The 19,776-nt window shown below is 37.8% G+C and overlaps 1 protein-coding gene across 1 annotated transcript; it reads left to right on the forward strand.

The window, feature by feature from the left end:
* Nucleotides 1-3,343: 3,343 nt before the first annotated feature.
* Nucleotides 3,344-19,040, forward strand: si:ch211-167b20.8 (uncharacterized). The gene is made up of 4 exons (XM_017468907.3): nucleotides 3,344-4,482; nucleotides 8,107-8,147; nucleotides 8,376-8,464; nucleotides 13,754-19,040. The coding sequence occupies exons 1-4, from the start codon at nucleotides 3,653-3,655 to the stop codon at nucleotides 15,053-15,055; spliced, it is 2,262 nt and encodes a 753-aa protein (XP_017324396.1). The 5' UTR covers nucleotides 3,344-3,652; the 3' UTR covers nucleotides 15,056-19,040.
* The last annotated feature ends 736 nt before the right edge of the window (nucleotides 19,041-19,776 follow it).

Below are 19,776 nucleotides of genomic sequence, written 5' to 3' on the forward strand. Positions count from 1 at the left end.
ATTATTATTATTATTATTAATAATAATAATAATAATAATAATAATAATAATAATTCTTCTCTTCTTCTTCTTCTTCTTCTTCTTCTTCTTATTGTTGTTGTTGTTGTTGTTGTTCTTGTTATTAAATAGGATTATTAGTATTGTACAAGTGGGACACACACACACACACACACACACACACACACACACACACACACACACACATATTTTATTTAACCAGTTAAAACATTTTAACTAAACAGTTTAACTAAAAAGAAAGAGTATAGTGGCTCCAAATCTGTCACATCATAAATGTGTACAAATACTGAGAGAATAAACAATAAACACCAGGTTTTAAACCTGTATCAGGTACATGAACACATCTCACATAGTCCTACTTGTTTATTATAAGCTCAGTAGAATATGCAAACTAACAGACTGGGATCAGTGTACAACTACAGTGAACATCACAAAAATGCTCTTTAGCCACAAAATAGCAGGTGTGGTCGTATAGATGATGCTTATATTTTTCTTATTCTTAATCAAACCTTTATATGGGCATGTTTTTTTTTTCCCGATGCAAAAATTCCTTTTAAACGAGTATTAATATTTTTAATAATGGTGCCCACAGGATGTGGTGACACTTTCCTTTCCTTTTGTTTCCATTTAAAAGCTTTTTGTGCCCACATATCAAAATAAGTTTAATGTACTGTATGGCAAAAAAAAAGTCAACATACCACTGAATTTCATTTCCTGAACCAGTTTTTCAACTGGGAATTTAATCAGTTGTTTCATAGAATTTAGGTTGTTGATACTGAAAATGAAGTAATCGTAATGGCAAACTGCAACAGTAGATGAACAGAATTTTTTACAATCTTACTCAAGTAGTTTCCTAAAGGATTTCACTTGTACTAAAGTACACCTCTATAACTTTGTTATCCTACTTTCCCAACCACATAGCTTTCCATATTTAGCTTTTTTTATGTATGAAATGATTACTGTTTGTATGTTGATGTTTCTTACACCTGTTGATTACACTAGTCACACATTCCCTAAAATTCAAGATAAAGCATTAAATCTGCCTTTGTTTAATGGTAATTTCAGAAAGATAAAGAAAATGCTAATCAGTTTTTCCCAAAGTAAGAATATATATTTAAGTCAAATAAAACCTGAATGAATATTCTAGCTGTAAATCTTGTTCTCTATCAGATTTTGTAATATTAATATTAAGGTCCAGTAAATGACAGTAAGTGATCGTAATTACCAAATCCATAACTATATGTGCTAATTCAGCATGCAGCCTTTGCAATTTGTTTAAACAGAGTTTATCTGTTTGTTAAATTTCTTGGATTGCTCATTTAACTGGCTGCATGAGATTGAATTAATCAATTAACCATTTAAAGTTTCTGTATTCAAGAGCATTTTGGGAAAGGCTTAGTAGTTAGCTGATTGGAGAACATCTACCTAATACTAAGGGGTCTACCTAATATAAGCCACTGTAACAAGTGACATGTGAATAGATAGTAATCCTAAGTGTCTATGAGAGAATTCTAACAATTATCATAAATTAAACAAACAAACAAACACATTTCTTTGTATATCTCACAGTGATTTCAATCAATCATATTTTGGGAAATGTTTACTTCTGAAAAAACAAAACAAAATTATGGCCACAAAGATTATATTCCATTGTTTTACACAGGCCATAAACAGCATCTAATGATAAATTCAAAATGGTTTCCTAATATAAGCATGAAAAAATGTATTGACATTACATCCAGTGATTATTGAGTGAATGCTGAATAACATTTTCTTGCTAACCTAAGGTTTATGATTCGCTTGATAACCCTAACCTCAGCTTAATAGCTATTGTATCTTTAATCACCTGCATTTCCACACCTGCAGCATTTAAGGGTTGTTCAAGAACACTGGACTCGGAAGTGAGTTGCACATGTCCACAGCTCTAAAAAAAAAAAAAAAGATATGTGATACATTTCCTGGAAATAAGAATTTGATCAGCATTTCTTGCACACTTCACTGTGTGATCCGATATGAAATAGCTTATGATCAACTTCTATAGTTTTTTAAACTAACCTTCATCCTTCAAACTACGCATCAACTTATTGGCAAAATCAACCTACAGGCCTAAACAAAGTATCTTCAAGATTTTTATTCAACCTGGTAAGGGAAACGGTTCCTCAGGTCCCTTGCATTTGAAAAAAAAAAAAACTTAAGGAGAACTGATCACTACTTTCACATTACCCCAATTGCAATAATGTGAAATTTTTATGTTGATATCTCTTTGTAAAAACACAAATCAATGTCTGTAAATCATACTAAGCATTCTAAGAAAATTCTCAGAACAATCTTTGTACATTTTTGGCAAGTTAGCTATATTGTGGATAAAATGAAGCAGTTTGACTTGTTCGCTGGCTCAAGTTTTAACTTAACATTTAAAACAATATTTTTTTTCTTTTTAATAACCAGTTTAATGTTCTGCCATAACCCAAAGACATATCTAATAGCCTAATAACTAATAAACTTACTCGTAACTGAGGTTATTTTGCGGTTGCACACCATCAAGATTATATACTGTGTATGAGAAAGTGAATATGAAATATCACATCACACTATTTTAAAATTAGTATTAGGAGATTTAATATTTTATTGAGAATCAGAAAATATTAAAGAGCAAATATCAACAATTTTATTATTATTATTATTTATTTATTTCTTTTTTACAAAGAAATGCAGTGAGGAGTAATAGACAATAGACACAATAGACTAAGAGTCATGTTTCTGTGACCTAGACTTGTTTGATTCTTTATTAATGTATTTATGTTTTGAATACTCCTGTAACAATATATGCAGACTTTTTATTTCATAAGGAACACAATGCATATATGTGATGGGTTCGACAGAGATTTCAACCAGAAAAGATCGAGAAAGTTGTCACTCTTCAAGGTATAACTCTGGGACAAGAATGTTATTATTATTATTATTATTATTATTATTATTATTATTATTATTATCATCATCATCATCATTATTATATTTAATAATAATAATAAGAAGAAGAACTATAGAAACCTTATGAATAGAATTTGTGTGTATGATAAGTTAAAAATAGAGTTAACAGAGTGTGATTCCTGACCAAATAGACTAACTGGAGATGATCCAGAAAATTATAAATCCACCTATTAAATAAAATAAATAGATAAATAAATAGATAAATAAATAAATAAATAAATACAATTTGGAATAAGGGTCGACGAAGACACCACCAGCAGCAGCAGCACCTCATTGTTTTATTTCTACCACCCAGATAAAAGAACTTAGCATGGCAGGTAAATGGGTCAGGGGGCGTGTAGGATACAGTGTGGCTCGAGCAAGGGGCAAGACTACGCCATCAGAAATACTTAATCTGTGTTTTGACCCCTGAAAAACGATGGACACGCCACTTCCTTCTAAATTTAGCCACATTCTTGTCGGCGCTCAGTGAGCAACCAAAGCGCCGTGCTCATGTAGTATAGTTTATGTGCCCAGAATAAGCTGCTGGTCCCTCGAGATTGGCTGCAGCTCCGCCGCTCTCCATTGCTGCTATGCGGTTCGGCACGTTCTGAGTGCGCGCGACAGAGAACGCTGTCGTCATCCAGGCGAGAACACACCAGCCATGGCGCAGGGGAACCACTTACTAACCATCCCCAAACAAGAGGGGCTTTTCACGACCATTAAGAACGATGACTCCCCAGTCGAAGATGAGGATGAGGAAGAAACCGAGGAAGACGTGCGCTTCATACCGCGGTGCTCTCCTGTACCGAGAAAGCGCGGCCCGTCCATTACAGACGAGACGGCCGAGTATATGCGGATTCGCCTCGCCCTTCCGCAGAGGAGAGTGTCTTTCGCGGACGCCGCTGGAGGAGATCTGGTCGACGTGCGCGAGATCGCCGTGTTCGACACGGCCGACGAAGAGGACAACGCTGACTGGGAGGAAGAAGAGGCGAAGTGTCGTAGAGCTTATCTCGAGCCCGTGTACCGCGTCTGGCCCGAGTTCCAGGCGCGTGCGGAAAGCGACCTGACGCTCGCGGTGCGCGCTAATAAAGTGGAAGTGGAGAAAGTGACCGCCGTACAGGACGAGCCGCTCGCCTTCGACGCGCTTATCTGCGTGCTGAACGTTTCTTATCACAAATGCGTCTACGTCCGGTCCACCATGGACGGCTGGATCACTCACACTGACTCAGCCGCCGAGTACGTGCAAGGATCCCACGACGGCGATACCGACAAGTTTTCGGCCAGGCTGTCCTTCGCCGAGCCGTACCTCTTCAACGGAGCACGGATCGACTTCGTCGTGCGTTATGAAACGTCTGATGGGGAGTTTTGGGCGAACAATTCGGGCAGGAATTATTCGGTTTCCCTTGTCGTGTCCTATGAGGAAGACACGGTCCCGGTTAATAAGGTAGACGATCGAGAAATTAAAGGCATACTGAAGCCTCCACGGTACAGGTAAATCCCCTGCAATGCGTACATAATAACCAGACATATACCAGTAATGCTTGGCAGCGCTTATGTTTGGGGCTGCAACAATCCCTGATGTAAATTTGTGCTGCTGCCTCTGTATGTGTTGATTGTTCATGAGTTTCATCACACATACACTCACCTGTCACATTAATAGGGACACCTCGATCAGGCAGGCAATACTTTTCCAATCTTTAACTGTCCAGGTTCAGTGAGCCTCAGATTCCTGTTCTTGACTGACAGGAGTGCACCTGGTCTTCTCTTCTGCTGTTGTAGTCATCCACTTCAAGGTTCGACATGTGATGCTTTTCAGCTCACCATGGTTGTAAAGAGTTGCTTATAGTTACCGTAGCCTTCCTGTCACTTCAAACCAGTCTGGACGTTCTCCTCAGACCTCTCTAAGGCAGAACTGCTCTCACTGGATGTTTTTTTTTGTTTTTCCGCTCAGTTCTGTGTAAACTCTAGAGCAGTTGTCTCCAACCGTCATCGTTGGAGACAACCGTCAACCCAAATCTAACATACGTCTTTTAGTTGATCAAGAACTTCTTAAGGCATTGATTAGATGATCAGATGGGACCTAAAGTCTTCCGGAAGGTAGATCTCCAGGAACAGGGTTGTTGACCTTTGCTCTAGAGACTGTCGTGAGTGACAGCCCCAGGAGATCAAGCGTTTCTCAACCAGATTATCTGGTACCAACAACCATGCCGCAGTAAAAACTCAGTGAGGTCAGTTTTCCCCCTCATACTGATGTTTGATGTGAACATTAAACGACGCTCTTGACCTGTATCTGCATGATGTTTTGCGTTGTACCTCTGCCACATGATTGACTAATTGGATGAATGAGCAGTTGTACAGGGGTTCTTGTTAAAGTGGCCAATGAGTGTATATTACTGAACAAACAATCCATCTGTGTGTTTTAGATATACTAAAGTCCCTGAAATTACTCAATTCCTTGGCAATTAAAATGTTCCCACAGAGTTGCCTTATTTGGCATCAATCAGTCCCTCCAGGATTCTGCGATCGCAGAAATGAACACAAAATCAAGCAAACGCTGCAATATTAAGAGGAGCTTGCAATTTTTCAAACACAGATTGGTGCAGATCATCAGCCCTCTTCGATTCATGTGCGTCGAACACGAATACAGCTAAAAGGTCACATTTATCGACAAACAACACAGTGAAAAACCATGAAAAACAATTTTACGCAATTGCAATTTGCCAATTCAAGTCATTTTCCACAAAAAAGCACAAAAAAAGAAGCTGCAGCAAAATTAAGCATTTTTGGCCGTAACAATCAGAAAGAAACTTCTCAAGATCCTGTACAGACTGATCAATTTGTAATTTTAAGTTAAGATGTAATTCTTTGTCGTTAACACTGATTTTTTTTTTTAGGCACATAAAAAGTGGGCAACATAAAAAATTAGGCTATTTTCAGATAATTCGCCAGCACTTTTGTTAAGTGGCCTACTTGTAATGGCAGCCTTTGGTTGTGCAAATTAACTTGTCTCTTGGTATAACAAAGGACATGGGATGTGGGGGTGCTGAGGGTGCTGCAGCACAACAGACTTTCAGGATTCTGCAGTTGCTAAAATAGTACCTAGTAATAATATATAGATATCACATGTCACATGTATGCTGCTTAAAATTCAAGCACCGCTATGCATAATGCCTTCTCGCACCCCTGGGCATAACTACATAGTGTTGAACCTGTTTTAATAAAGACTTCAAAGTTTTTTGCTAAATCATAGAACTGAAAAATGTACTTAGTACTTCCAATACGTCATACAATGCTACTTGTGCTGAATGAAGTATTGCCTTAAATTTTTTGTCATTCAGGGGTTTAATTCTTAGGCTGCAAACAGTAGAAAGCATTGCACATGCAGTTAGTTGCATAAACTTTATCTCTGAATATACTAGATCCGTAGTTACTAATATTAGATTCATCATACTAAAGCTATGCGTCGGCTTAAGATTACCCCCCATTGTTTGTACGAGCTCTACATAATACAATGTAGTTTTGGAATACTTTTATTGACAGTAGCAACCTGTACACACACACACGCACACGCGTGAACAAAGTTGAGAAGTATGAAGAAGCTCAGTGTTCCAAACTCCAGCTACTTTCGACCTTTCCCCGAAATGTCAAACGACATCCCCAAAAGGTCATCCTCTGTTTTCTCAGAGGAGCAACTATCATTCCAGAACAGCTATCAGTAGTTGAAAACAAGTGTACTGTTTCTGCTCGGATATTAATGCATCCATTTGCAGCTGAATATAAACACTGTTTAAGGGCAATTTAAAAACAACACAGGACCCCCATTAGTGGCAGACCACAGAACATAACCAGCACTTCCTGAATAATGTCCCATGTTGCAGTGTGACTTATATATATATATATATGTGTATGACAACACTGGGGAATTATTCAGACATTATTCTGAAAGGGTGGAGAATAGATACAGGTTAGGGATGTGCATTTTAGCTAGTTTTAATTTTCAAATATCCATAAGTGTTAATGAGGGGATATTCGGTTAGTCACAAGGAGAGGGAAAAAGGTGTGGGGTCATCAAGTGACCTTTTTAAAGAACGCTGCACATATGCATACGTGGGTGACAAGTTCTGATGGCCACAGCGATCACATTGGATTAATGAACTTAATGAACACAGTTCCAAAGTGTGTAGTCTGACAGTCAGTAGAGATACTTGCGCATGATATTTACTAAATTAGTGAATGATGACACAGAAATGATGTGAGAGCTTCACCATGTATGCAACCTGACATGTGTGCAGAATCATTTCTAGTGTAAAATGGGCTTAGTCTGTAAATCTAAAGGTACCTAATGTATATGACCATTCACCCCCACCAGCACGAGAGTTCAAGCTACATGCTGCCAATACTTTTTTAGTCCCAATACATCCCTAACTTGCACAAGAAGATATTTCTGCTTCCTGCCAAATGTTCTCAGACATGGCTTTTTTAAAAATAATATTTCCATTTCATTTTCATATGTGGATGTAGGGCATAACAAATAGTGATTTCAGAGTACAAATACTGGTGCCTCAAAAAGTGAACAGTTTATTTGGGCGGCTGTGGTGGTAGAGCGGGTTGGCGGTTCGATTCCTGGCCCACATGACTCCAAATGCCGAAGTGTCCTTGGACAAGACACTGAACCCCAAGTTGTTCCTGATGGCAAGTTAGCGCCTTGCATGGCAGCTCTGCTACCATTGGTGTGCGAGTGTGTGTGAATCGGTGAACGAGAACCAGTGTAATGCGCTTTGGAACCGCTAAGGCTAAAAAAGCGCTATATAAGTGCAGACCATTTACCATATTCAAATACCTGCGTACACTCCTAATAGAAGTAACATCTAAAGCTTGGTTTATTTTCTGCTTCTTCTGTAAAGCACTTAATCTGAACTGATGTCTGCCACACTACATGCGAAGAATGACAATATCCTTTTATTTGCTGTCAACATTTACAAACTAAATTCTATGTTTTAGCACAAACCTCTGAACCTTTTGCTTTTTCATATTTTATTATTAGACATGAGCTCAGGTAGCTAAATTTTACACGTGGACTTTGAGCAGCATAATTCTCTTTTGATTCCATTCCAGAGCAGAGGATGACTCTGACTTCTGTCTGGATACTGATGACGGTATGGAATTGTTTAAAAATGGTTTAATTTTTTTAAATTTTATTTAAGGCCACTTGAAAGAACAACACTTGATTCCTTTCCAAGAAATGTAAAATATTCACTAGAAAAAGACTGATTTTAAACAATGTAGTCAAGCATTAATATAAATAAAGTGTTTTGTACCATGTTGTATAGTTTTTCCATCATCTTTTGAACCATCAAGTTTGGTCACACATTATTTCATTTTAGGAAATGGAGATAATGCAGAGAGAGAGGCAGCTACTGCACTTTTCTCCCCTGTGTGTCCGCTTGTTATTGAGCCGGAGATCGACATTGAGGTCAGTAGTGTGTTTCTTACCACATTAACCACTGTTAACAAAAAATGGTGATTTAAATAACCACGTTAGGTTTTTAAAATGCATAATAACTGTAAGTTGTGTGAAAACTCAGTAAATATGTATTCTTAGAATATGTATTCTTGCAAACTGAAAAAGTACATATATCATAAATCAAACAAACAAAAAAAAACTAAAAATACAAAAAGTGTGTGGCAGTACTTGTTGAATTTCAACATATTAAGATGTTATGAATGACTGTATACAGTGCTGCTAGAAAGTTTGCAAACCCTTTATCATTTTCTGTATTTTTGCATAAATTTGACCAGAAATGTGTTAAGATCGTTATCTTAATTAAATATCAGAAAAAAGTATGTGAACCTCTAGGAGTATGAGTCAATTTTAAAAAAGGGAAATTTTAACATTTTGGAATGTCCAAGTCCAGATTGAATCCAATAGAAATGTTGTGGACAGACCTAAAATGAGCAGTTCATGCAAGGAAGCCACCAACTTTAGAGTTGATATAGTTTTGTATGGAAGGTTGGTCCAAAATTCCAACCCGTTGTGCAGGATTGATCACCAGTGAAAGAAAACATTTGCTTTAGCTGCTCAAGGGGGTCACACACGTTACTGGATGCAAATGTTCATAGGCTTTTTCCAACAGATATTTAATTTTGGACGATTTTGCTCAGTAAATAAATATAAACGCTATAATGTTTTGGGCCGGGGCGGCTGTGGCTCAGGTGGTAGAGCGGGTAGGGTTGGCGGTTTGATTCCCGGCCCACATGACTCCACATACCGAAGTGTCCTTGTGCAAGACACTGAACCCCAAGTTGCTCCCAATGGCAAGTTCGTGCCTTGCATGGCAGCTCTGCTACCATTGGTGTGTGTGTGTGAATGGTCGAATGAGACACATTGTAAAGTGCTTTGGATAAAAGTGCTATATAAGTGCAGACCTTTTATCATTTACCATGTTTTGCATTATTTGTTTAATTGGGTTGTCTTGATCTAATTTTAGGACTTAGATGTAGATCTGATCACATTTCAGGTAAAATTTATTCAGAAATACAGAAAATTGGTAAGGGTTCACAAACTCTGTAATGGCACAGTATGTTGAATAATTATATCCTATTAAATTATCACATCATGCTACCATGTACTGCTATACAGACCTGGTAATTTTCACATTTTTTAAAAAAAATCCAAATGATTAAATTACTTGTAATTACCAGATTCTTCCTTTATCAGGTTCTTATTGTGTTATAAAAAGTGCCACCATTAGCCAGTAGTAGCCAATAGAAATGCTGTCTCTCTGCAGTTGAATAACTTGAACTTCACAGTGTATTGCAAAGTACTGTTCTAAAATGTTTGCTGCAAAATAAATATAGGAAATATAAACAAATCTACAACTCTTAATGCATAGATTTTAAGCTTGGGTTTATCGATGGAGTATTTCTACTTCTGCTCTTTGTAGACTGAACATTTTAGTGTTCTTTTCTGCAGTGTGGTATAATTCATTGGTGTTTTCACATCCCTGTCACACTGTCTGCAATGCATTATGTAAGGCAGTGTAGTGGACTGTGCTATGATCTCATTGTGCTCAGGTTTATGGGGTTCAGTTCTGTGAATATAACAAATGAAAATGGGGTGAGTATTTTAAAACTCCTAGGTGTAGACCAATCAGGGCAACATTCTGATTTAACTTCAGTACACTGATTATGCACTCTTCTTGTTTCAAGGAGAACTCCTTCTGAAAGCTAGCTCATTTAACCAATTAATAAACACTTTAAAAGAACCATATTTTTCCTGAGAGTGTAGTACTTAATACCAACAAATCGTACTCATGACCTATTTGTCCACGTAACCTTCATTCAAAATATCAGTTACTTACTGATACAACTAACTGTTTCACACTATACATATTAATTGAATTCATTTTTATATTTGACCGTGTGTAGGTCCTTGTACAACCCCAATTCCGAAAAAGTTGGGACAGTATGCCAAAAAAAAACATGTCATTTGAAAATGTAATTGACCCTGTACTATATTGAAAACACATTAACACATTATTTGATGTTTTACTTTGTGAATATAATTTATTTTTGAAAATATATACTAATTTAAAATCTGACTGTAACACACTCCAAAAAAGTTGAGAGTCTCGGCTGTTTACCACTGTGTAACATCACCTTTTCTTTTAATAATACTTATTAAGTGTTTGGGCGCTGAAGACACCAGTTGGTTAAGTTTAGCAAGCGGAATTTTCCTCATTCATCCATTATGCATTTTTTCAGCTGTGCAACTGTACGGGGCCTTCATTGCCTTATTTTGCGCTTCATGATGACAAAGGTTGACAAAGATCTGCACATAAATGTGTTGCCTAAAGCCTGAATATAAAAGAACTGATATAATGGTTTGCCAAGTGTATTATTCTTGCAAGTGTGAGTTTGCAATGGGCATAGAGATCTCCAAGCAGTACTCCAAGCTATGGGAGCTATATCAGCAGAAAGCAATAAATAACTGGTACTTGGACAAGTCTTTGTTGCACAGGCCCTGGATGCCTTAGATAATTGCTTCATCTGTCTGAAACGCTAAGTAAACCGTTAAAAGAGCAACCTCCTATTAAACTTTTCATGTTAAGTTGGGTTTCAATAACCACAACTGCAAATGGGGAGAGTTATGGAGGATACCATGCAAGTCAAGTTTGTGCCACCACGATAGCTAGAACAGAAAAATAGGTTCATGCCAGATCAGGGCCTGACCAAACTCAGCATTTCACAGGAAGTGGAAGAGTATAATTTCTGAAAATACGCAGATAGGGTTGGGCTGAATTTCCCCTCTGTAACTGAAACATTGGTGCCTGAGAACATCAGATCCTTTGCTGACGAGCACATTGTCCATAGGGTATTGTTAACAGGTTCACTATTGACCACTGCCAAACACAGGGATCTGCCACATAGAGGTGTGAGACCCAAGCCAATTGGCCATCCTATAGACTGCAGAAGTACAGTCACTACTAGGAAAAAAAAAGTCAGTAGAGATTATATACAGGCCAGAGCACCTGGTCAGATTCTTTGACTAAAAATCAATTATAAGAAGAGGCTTTTGACTCAACGTGTTAATTGGCATTAAGCTTGATTCCTGTGCCATGCGAGCCTTTTTGACTGAAGACAGATTCTACTCGGTCATGGAAATTTCAACTAACCATACTCTGCCCATATACAGACTTTCTAGAGCTGGCTTGGATGTTAGCAGCAGCAAGTTCGCAACTAAAATTAGGAATGCCACATCTCAGGCCATTTTACTGTTTGCAAACGTACAGACAATTCAGTGTCAAATGTGACAGATGCTTTGGTGCATGGCCAATTCTGTAGTCACATGCATATAGTTATGGATGACTCTCACTGGAGCTTAACTGTAAGTTTGAACATTATTCAGTAGACAGTTTTATTTTTCTGGATGCTGTTTTCTGAAAACACATCTCAATTTAAGACAAAACGCAAATGACAATCCTTGTCAGTGTATCATGGCCATCTGTCTCACTGCTAAAATGTTATTGTGCAGTGTTTTTTCCCCAATGTCATAATAAATGTGTAAACTGTTTACTGCTCCGAGGTGAAGTTTTTCTGGTCCATGCTTCTACAAAATGAGATGCTTCTTGCCACATCTCATAAAACAGTTTGTCTTGTGGTAATTGGAGTAACATTTGGGTTTGATTAAACTCTAATTATAGATGCCATACATAATAGCCAAAGCATGAACTCTTGCACTCTTCATACGTAAATAGTGTTTTCCATTTTTCCAGCAAGTGAAAAGCTATCTTAATGCTCATCATCAGCATGCAGCCAACTAACTGTGTGGTACAGTAAGGAGACACTAAACATACCTAGTTAGATATGTTGTAAGTTAACTGCTCATCCACACAGACTGTGCATATGCATAAAGGCTTAAATTTTTGCGCTATACATGTCATTTTTGTGCATGTGAATATTGAATATTATTTGAATAATGCTGCGAAAAATTTGAAGCCCCTCTCTAATAAGGATCAGAATGACTTTTGTAAATCATTTGCCAATCTGACAATTTTGAAGCCTGCACAGAGAACACACTCTTAATTTAATCTTCCATTATTACGCTTGAATTTCAGTGCCAATTTTCGGATCGGTGTTGGAGATGGGATGAAGGTTTTAAAAAACATTTCTTTATAATGCCAATTGCCAAACTGTGGACAGTAATTCTACTTAGACCTTCATGACTGCCACTTCAAGTGTCTTCCCAAACTGCAGTTCTCTTGGCTTGTTGGACCCAGTCATGTTTTATTATATTCAGTAATGTTATCAATAGTAATTATGTTTTGCTCTTCCACCTGTACAGCTCATTGAAGCTTCAGCAAGAACTTAGGTAATGGGCACGCTGCACGCTAACCCCTCATCTTGCTACTGTTATCATTTCCTCCATGGCACGTGGAAAGCAAGAACATTTTGTACAGAACGCTGATAATTCTCTTGTCTTTGGCACAGTCTTGTCTTTGTGAAAGAGTTAACTCTCAGGAGAATTTTGTTTCGTTTATAACATTCATTTTATTGCTTCACTGCATTCCTATCCACTGTCGACAACATTGCATGCTTTATTGTGTTATATAAGTTCAGTAGACATTATTTATCTGTTTCAATAAACCATGCTTTTAGCCTATAAAGAAAATTAGAATCTGCAAAGCTTTAAACAAACCATAAAAGGTAGACACCCAAAACAATTTTTCCTCCTCCTTATAATTCAGTTGTATTATTTCTCTATTAAATTATTTCTATTATTGTTATTTCTATTACTTCATTATTAAATGTAGTGTATTAAATTCCTATACGAATTTTATTGTACTAATCAAATCAAAAAGATCACCATGTGGTGATCTTAAACTTAAATTCATCTGTAAATATAAGCCCAGTGTTATCTGTATTTGTCACTAATATTTCTAACTATGGTTGTTAATGTTATGAATACCAATACAAATATAATAATAGATACACAGCTAATACCAAATAAATATCTAGACTGAGAAAACAACAGCATGGACAGTGGTATAATGAGGGTGATACTAATATCTTTGGTTCATTCATGCTTGTGAATGACCAAAGGCTAAGGTATTATAGGTGTGTGTGTATATATATGTAGGTTGTGGAATATTTCCATGTCTCAAAGTCCCATTCCATCCTTTTACCCAATAAGTGTTTGTACAGTAGTATGGCAGAAAGCAGTGTTTTCAGAGTCACTTAATATTTGTCCTCTTGGTTGCAGATTCCCAAAGCTTTGATTTCTTCCTCTAAAACTAAAGAAGACCCTACAATAGCAGAATGCCCTCTTCTACGTGCTGACAGACAAGATGAACATCCTCTACAGGATTTATCTACAAGTCCATCACAAACAGGCCATCTAGAAAAAGGCCAAGGCAGAGAATTACTAATACCCACTGAGAACATCACATTTTCCATTCAGGATGAAGCCCCAGATAATGACCGGACACCTAATTCTGACAGACATTTTGTGCTTTCTGCCGAGTCCAACCAACCCTTTTGTCCAAACCGAGATAACCCCGAATCAGACACTGCAGTCCAAGAACCTTTTGATTTAGACATAAGTTTACCAGCTATGTTTCCAAGCATCCAAGATATGGGGGAAGACCACAGAGAGAATGATGAAATACAGCCTGGAGAGAGGAGAATGACACAATTGCAAGGCCAGACCAGTGATATGGAAACGGAAATTGACAACACTGATTCTTCATTACAAGAGCTGCTAGAATCAACACAGCAATGTTCCTTAATGGAATTGATCACTGCCAATGCAAGTAAAGGCGATGGAGATTTTGTTCATAGCACAGGTCATGACATCCTGTTTGAAGAATCACATGAGCCCTTATTGGAGAATCCCGAAAAGCAGATGATCAGAAGGGAAACCAGTGGAAAGGAACAAGCAGGTCTAATGGTAGGGGAAGAACCAGACATGATTGCATCTAGTATGAGGAAACCATTTGAACCCACCAACTTGGGGCAGACCAGAGAGGACATACTGACCAAAAATGTTCCCAGCCCTCCAAGATCACCTGACCCAGAGTTAGCCGAATATCAACAGCAAGGCCAGGGGCCAGAGCCTGAAGTGAAGGAGGTACCTGAAGTCCTTTCTGTAAATGTAGACATTCCATCTGGCTCTGAATGCACATCTCCTAAAGAAGAGAGCCCAATGCTAACATCTATTTCTAGTGCAACAGTGACATCCCAAAGTTTATCCACCATTGTGCAAGCAGTGGCACCTGAGGCTGGCAAACCTTCCATGACACAGGAGGATCCTTTATTTAATGAAGAGTTTGAATTGCACTACAATGACCCTGCTTCAATTAAGAAACAAGAGGTATTAGAAAGCCATCCTGCTCTGTCCTGTAAGAACTTAGAGGCTTCTAATGCAGAGGTTGATGTGATTTTACATAAGACTCTAATTCCATCCTTTGCCTTCCTAAGTGCTTCTGTCTGCTTGATCGTTGGGTTCCATGAACCCAGCATCTTCCTTATCATGGCACTCTTTGTAGTTTCCCTCTGTTTTTGATTTTTTTCTTTTCTTTGGAAAACTCACCCAAGCGCCTTTTTTCTGAACTTGAAAAATACAAGTACACCTAGTTTCTTATTAATGTTTGTGGTGTTTACAAAGCATAGATATATATTAGGCAACCATTATTTATTCAGAGTTATTTTTGTATGCACTGCCTATAATTTATGTAATATCACTGTGATTAGTAATAATGCACAATCGATAGATTATTCAGACTCATTAGACTCATTTCCCGGATACTAATAAATACTGTGAAAAAAATTGCATAGCCATTACACAAGTAACAGTTTTCAGCATAGTACTCACTGTTTTCAGACAAACAGGATGTTTGGGACAAAAGTCCTTCATCAGCGTGCAAGCAAGGTGCATATATTGCACTAAAATTAAATAGATAATAATGTAAATAGCAAAAAAATCAAAAACAAACAAAAAAAAAACTACTGCTATAGCAACTACTGCTTAACCCCTCCATCTCTAAGCTAATTAGCCTCTGAATGTGGCATTGTGGTATGATTTCTCATTTTCTGTGAAATACACTCAAAAGTTCCTCAAGGTTAGCTCTACCTAAAACTATCTGTGAAGGCCATTTATAAGGTGCTACAGTGAAACTTTAAAGGTTCTCCCAGTGGGACAAACTGAAGACCCCCAAGGGTACAACCTTTTATTATCATAGTGTAATTGCTGGATATAATGTCTATAGCCGTGTTTCCACCGAAATTAATCGGAACAATTACTCCCAGGGACTTTTGTCAAGGGACCATTTGGTTTCTCCAGACCTTTGTTGTCTGCGTTTCCATTACGGTCTTAAGTACCGTGAAGATTAGGCAAATTTAGTCCGGTGACGTTGGTCCGCCGGTCAAACCGCTCCTGTTATTTTTGTGATGCTTAATTTTCTTGTAGCCTTCTTTTAATTTCCTGATCTTCTGTCTGCACTGTTCTCTGGTGTGAACAATGACCAGGTTGCTTCAATGACTTGATAATTTTAAGCATCTTTTTCATTGCAGGTCACCATTTACAGTTCCCGCTGTTTTTCTTCCTCGGCATAAATACTTAAGGCCTGAACCTCGTTGTCGGTCCATTGGTCATATTTTTTAAAGAAACTCCATTGTGTTGATTCAATTCACAATAAACAAATGTTACTGTACGTATTGCAACATACTTTTTAAAATGGTGTTTGGGGAAAAAACCAATCAGCATGTTTAGCGCCCAAGTACCCCCAAAATTCCTAAACTTTGAAAAAGTATCACCTCCCGAGTAGGGACTTTCCAGGTATATTTTACCTGGAATTTAGTTTAGACCTGGTCCCTGCGGTGGAACACACAGAGTACCTCCAAAAGTCCCTAGTTCCTAGCGAAAGTTCCTGTGGTGGAAACACAGCTTATGAATAATTCTTGGATGGTAATCGGTCCTGCCACTAGGAAACCTTGTCTGTAGCACTGGCACTCCACTGGCACTTACTTTTCCTTCTTGTGACATTTGAGACCTGATCAAATATACAGAGAACCGACCAAGTGTGGTAATTATTTTGCAGACACTTAAGTTTTGAATGAATGATATTATGAATGTGACCTGATAGCTTCTCCTTGAGCTATGTTGGTTTTTTTTTTTTTACCCCCCCCCAATCAACATAGATTCCTGGCCATGTAAGAAAGATTTAAGACTTATGAAGTAATCAACATAATAGTGCTAAAGAAAGTAACATATTGTTAAAGAAGGTTATACAGTGTTTGGAGTTCTAGGCAGAAATTTATGAAAACTGACCATCAGTGGCTTAATTGTGGTAAGTATATTCAGGTACAACATAATCAACCTATCTGCTTTCTTCCATGTAGCATCATAATACAGAAAGTGTTGATATGGGTGCAGGCTTTAATTACAGTGGTTACACACTGGGAGCATATTCACAAAGAAGAGAAATGGCAGGGTTGACCACTTTGTACCAAATGATGGCATACTTAAGGAATGAATATTGACAGGGATTGGCTAATGTGGTAGTAGTAAAATGATATCTTAATGTCATAAATACAATTGCAATCAAAATTATTCATCCCCTATTTCAAATTAGGTTTATTGTCAAAATTTACAGACTTTCAGCTGTTTGCAATGAACAAATCAAAACAAAAGCAATTGAAATAGTTCAACACGAATGCTTCAAGTGGTTTCCCCAAATTCAACTGAAAGTGCAAGTTATAATGATTTCTCCAGTTTCTAAATTATTCAATCCCTTCATGGCAAACATCTTTAGTACTTAGTAGTACATCCTTTTGCTGTTATGACCTGCCACAAACGAGATGCATAGCTTCTGACAGCGTTCCTGAGGAATCTTAGCCTCATGAGCAATCGCCTCCAGTTCAGTAATATTCTTGGGTTTGCATGCTGCAACCGCCTTCTTCAAATCCCACCAGAAATTTTCTGATTTGGGACTTCAAGTCAGGTGACTGTGATGGCCCTGTAGAATCATCCAGGACTTCTTCTGCAACCAAGCCTTGGTGGAATTTTAGGTATGCTTGGGCCCATTGTCCTGATGGAAGGTCCAATGATGTCCAAGCTTCAGCTTCCTCACAGATGGCATGTTTTCTCCTACGATTTCCTGATACTTCAATGAATCCATCTTGCCTTCCACATGCTGCAGGTTTTCCAGGGTGGAAAGCAGCCCCAGAGCATCACCAAGCCACCACCATGCTTAACTGTGGACAGAGTGTTTTTTCCTCTTTCTTCTTCCTCCACACATCCCGCTGATCCACGGTGCCAAAAAGTTTTGTTTCATCGCTCTACAGAACAGAATCCCAAAACTTCTGTGGCTTATTTTATATGATTTTGAGCTGACTTTTCTTGTGCTTTTAGGTCAGTAGTGGTGTATGACTTCTGTTCTGGCATGGAAAACTTCTGCATTTAGTATGCGCCTTACTGTGCTCATTGAAACCTCGATGCATGTTGCCACCAAGTCTTGCTGGAGGTCTTTTGCTGTCACTTAAGGGTTTTTCCACAACTTGCCTTCTCAGGAATCTGGTTGCAGCCTTTGATGGCTTCATTTTTCTGCCCTGCCTGTCCAGGTATTTCATGTATTTTCTGCACCTAGCCAGTTCAGGTATTTCATGTGTTCCAGCTCAAGTACACCTTTTGCAACTAATGAAGCCCTTGATTAGTTGCATCAGGTGTGCTTGAGACAACACCTGTTTTGCATATTTGTGCTGTTGTGAGGGATTCTATTTAGGGGGTTGAATAATTTTGAAAATGGAGAAATCATAATAAGTTGCATCTTCAGTTGAATTTGGGGAAACCACTTGAAGCATTCATTGTGTTGAACTATTTCAATTGCTTTTGTTTTGATTTGTTCATTGCAAACAGCTGAAAGTCTGTAAATTTTGACAATAAACCTGATTTGCAATGGGGGTTGAATAATTTGATTGCAACTGTATAAAATGAAAATTAAGGTGTTGCTGACTCATTAAATGGAAACAATAACCTAAACATTCATTAATGAAAGGATGTTTATTTGAATGTACCTACATTTAGAGTGCATCAGATCAATTTACACACTTCTTATGTAACTTCATATGTAACTATACTGTAATAATTAATATAATAATTGTTTATTGTAACACGACATCATGCAGTGGTTTTCATTTATGAGTTTACCATGATGTTTACATCAGCCAATCACTGTTAATATTCAAAAATGAGAATGGTTGAAAATGAGAAATGTCATGGAATGTTATGCAATATGTAGAGGGCATTTATTGTTTGATTTAAAACATGACATTTGCTGCAACTGCAATTTTCATGTGGCAAGTAGTTTGATCACCAGTAAACTTTGAACACCAGTGGCACTGTATTACTTAATAGTTGATGTGATTTTTAAGGTTGTCATTAAATATATGAAATGTGTTAACTTGACTGCATTGTTAAATTGCAAGTTCTTTGTGAGTTTATGTAAGCTACAACCAATCAAACAGCACTCACAAATAAACAGTGGCAGATATCTAAGCGTTGTTTTTGTGCTTATTTTACTCAGGCTATATTATAGTGTAAACAATGTACACATTGGTGAAACCAAAATGTTAGGACAAATATAGTTTGAAAAGGGATGCCCTTGTCTCTTTTGTCTCTGGCATAAAAAGTTGGACTAAAGATTGGATGGAGGCTAACTGGTTTAAATAGTACCATAGGACCTGTACTGGAAACAGTAACAGATGCTCTGTAGGTTTGATTTCATGTGAAATGCTGCAAGATAAAAAAAAAAATTCACAAAACGGAGTTATATGAAATTGGGCAACAATTTCTGGATTCAACCTCAATGTTATCCCAGAAGTCATCCAGCCACCAATGCATGCCAGGGAAGGTTACTGCCAAAGGGGCTTCTACCACTCTTCTGGCCAAAGTGATGACTAGCAAAAGGTCATTTTTAGAGACACCATTTCAGTTCTGTATCTTGCAGACTTGTAAGTAGGGGGACTCTAACAAAAGAGGGGAGATCCAATGCAGGCCTCTTGGACAACTGCTTTCAGAAAAGTTGTAATAAGTTTGAGAACTTGGATAGATGCCATCTATGGGGGTGTAGTGTGTTAAGATGACAGCACATATACCTTTAGAACAGATGAGGACTTGCCATTGTCTAGCACTGGATCCAGCTGATGGGCTGCACACCATTTTGAAACAGTTCCACCTAAGGACAGAATCAGTGTACTAAGGGCTATTGTGTTCACAAGTGCTTCCTG

The sequence above is a fragment of the Ictalurus punctatus genome, chromosome 5 (genome assembly GCF_001660625.3).
Source record: "Ictalurus punctatus breed USDA103 chromosome 5, Coco_2.0, whole genome shotgun sequence".
Taxonomy (NCBI): domain Eukaryota; kingdom Metazoa; phylum Chordata; class Actinopteri; order Siluriformes; family Ictaluridae; genus Ictalurus; species Ictalurus punctatus.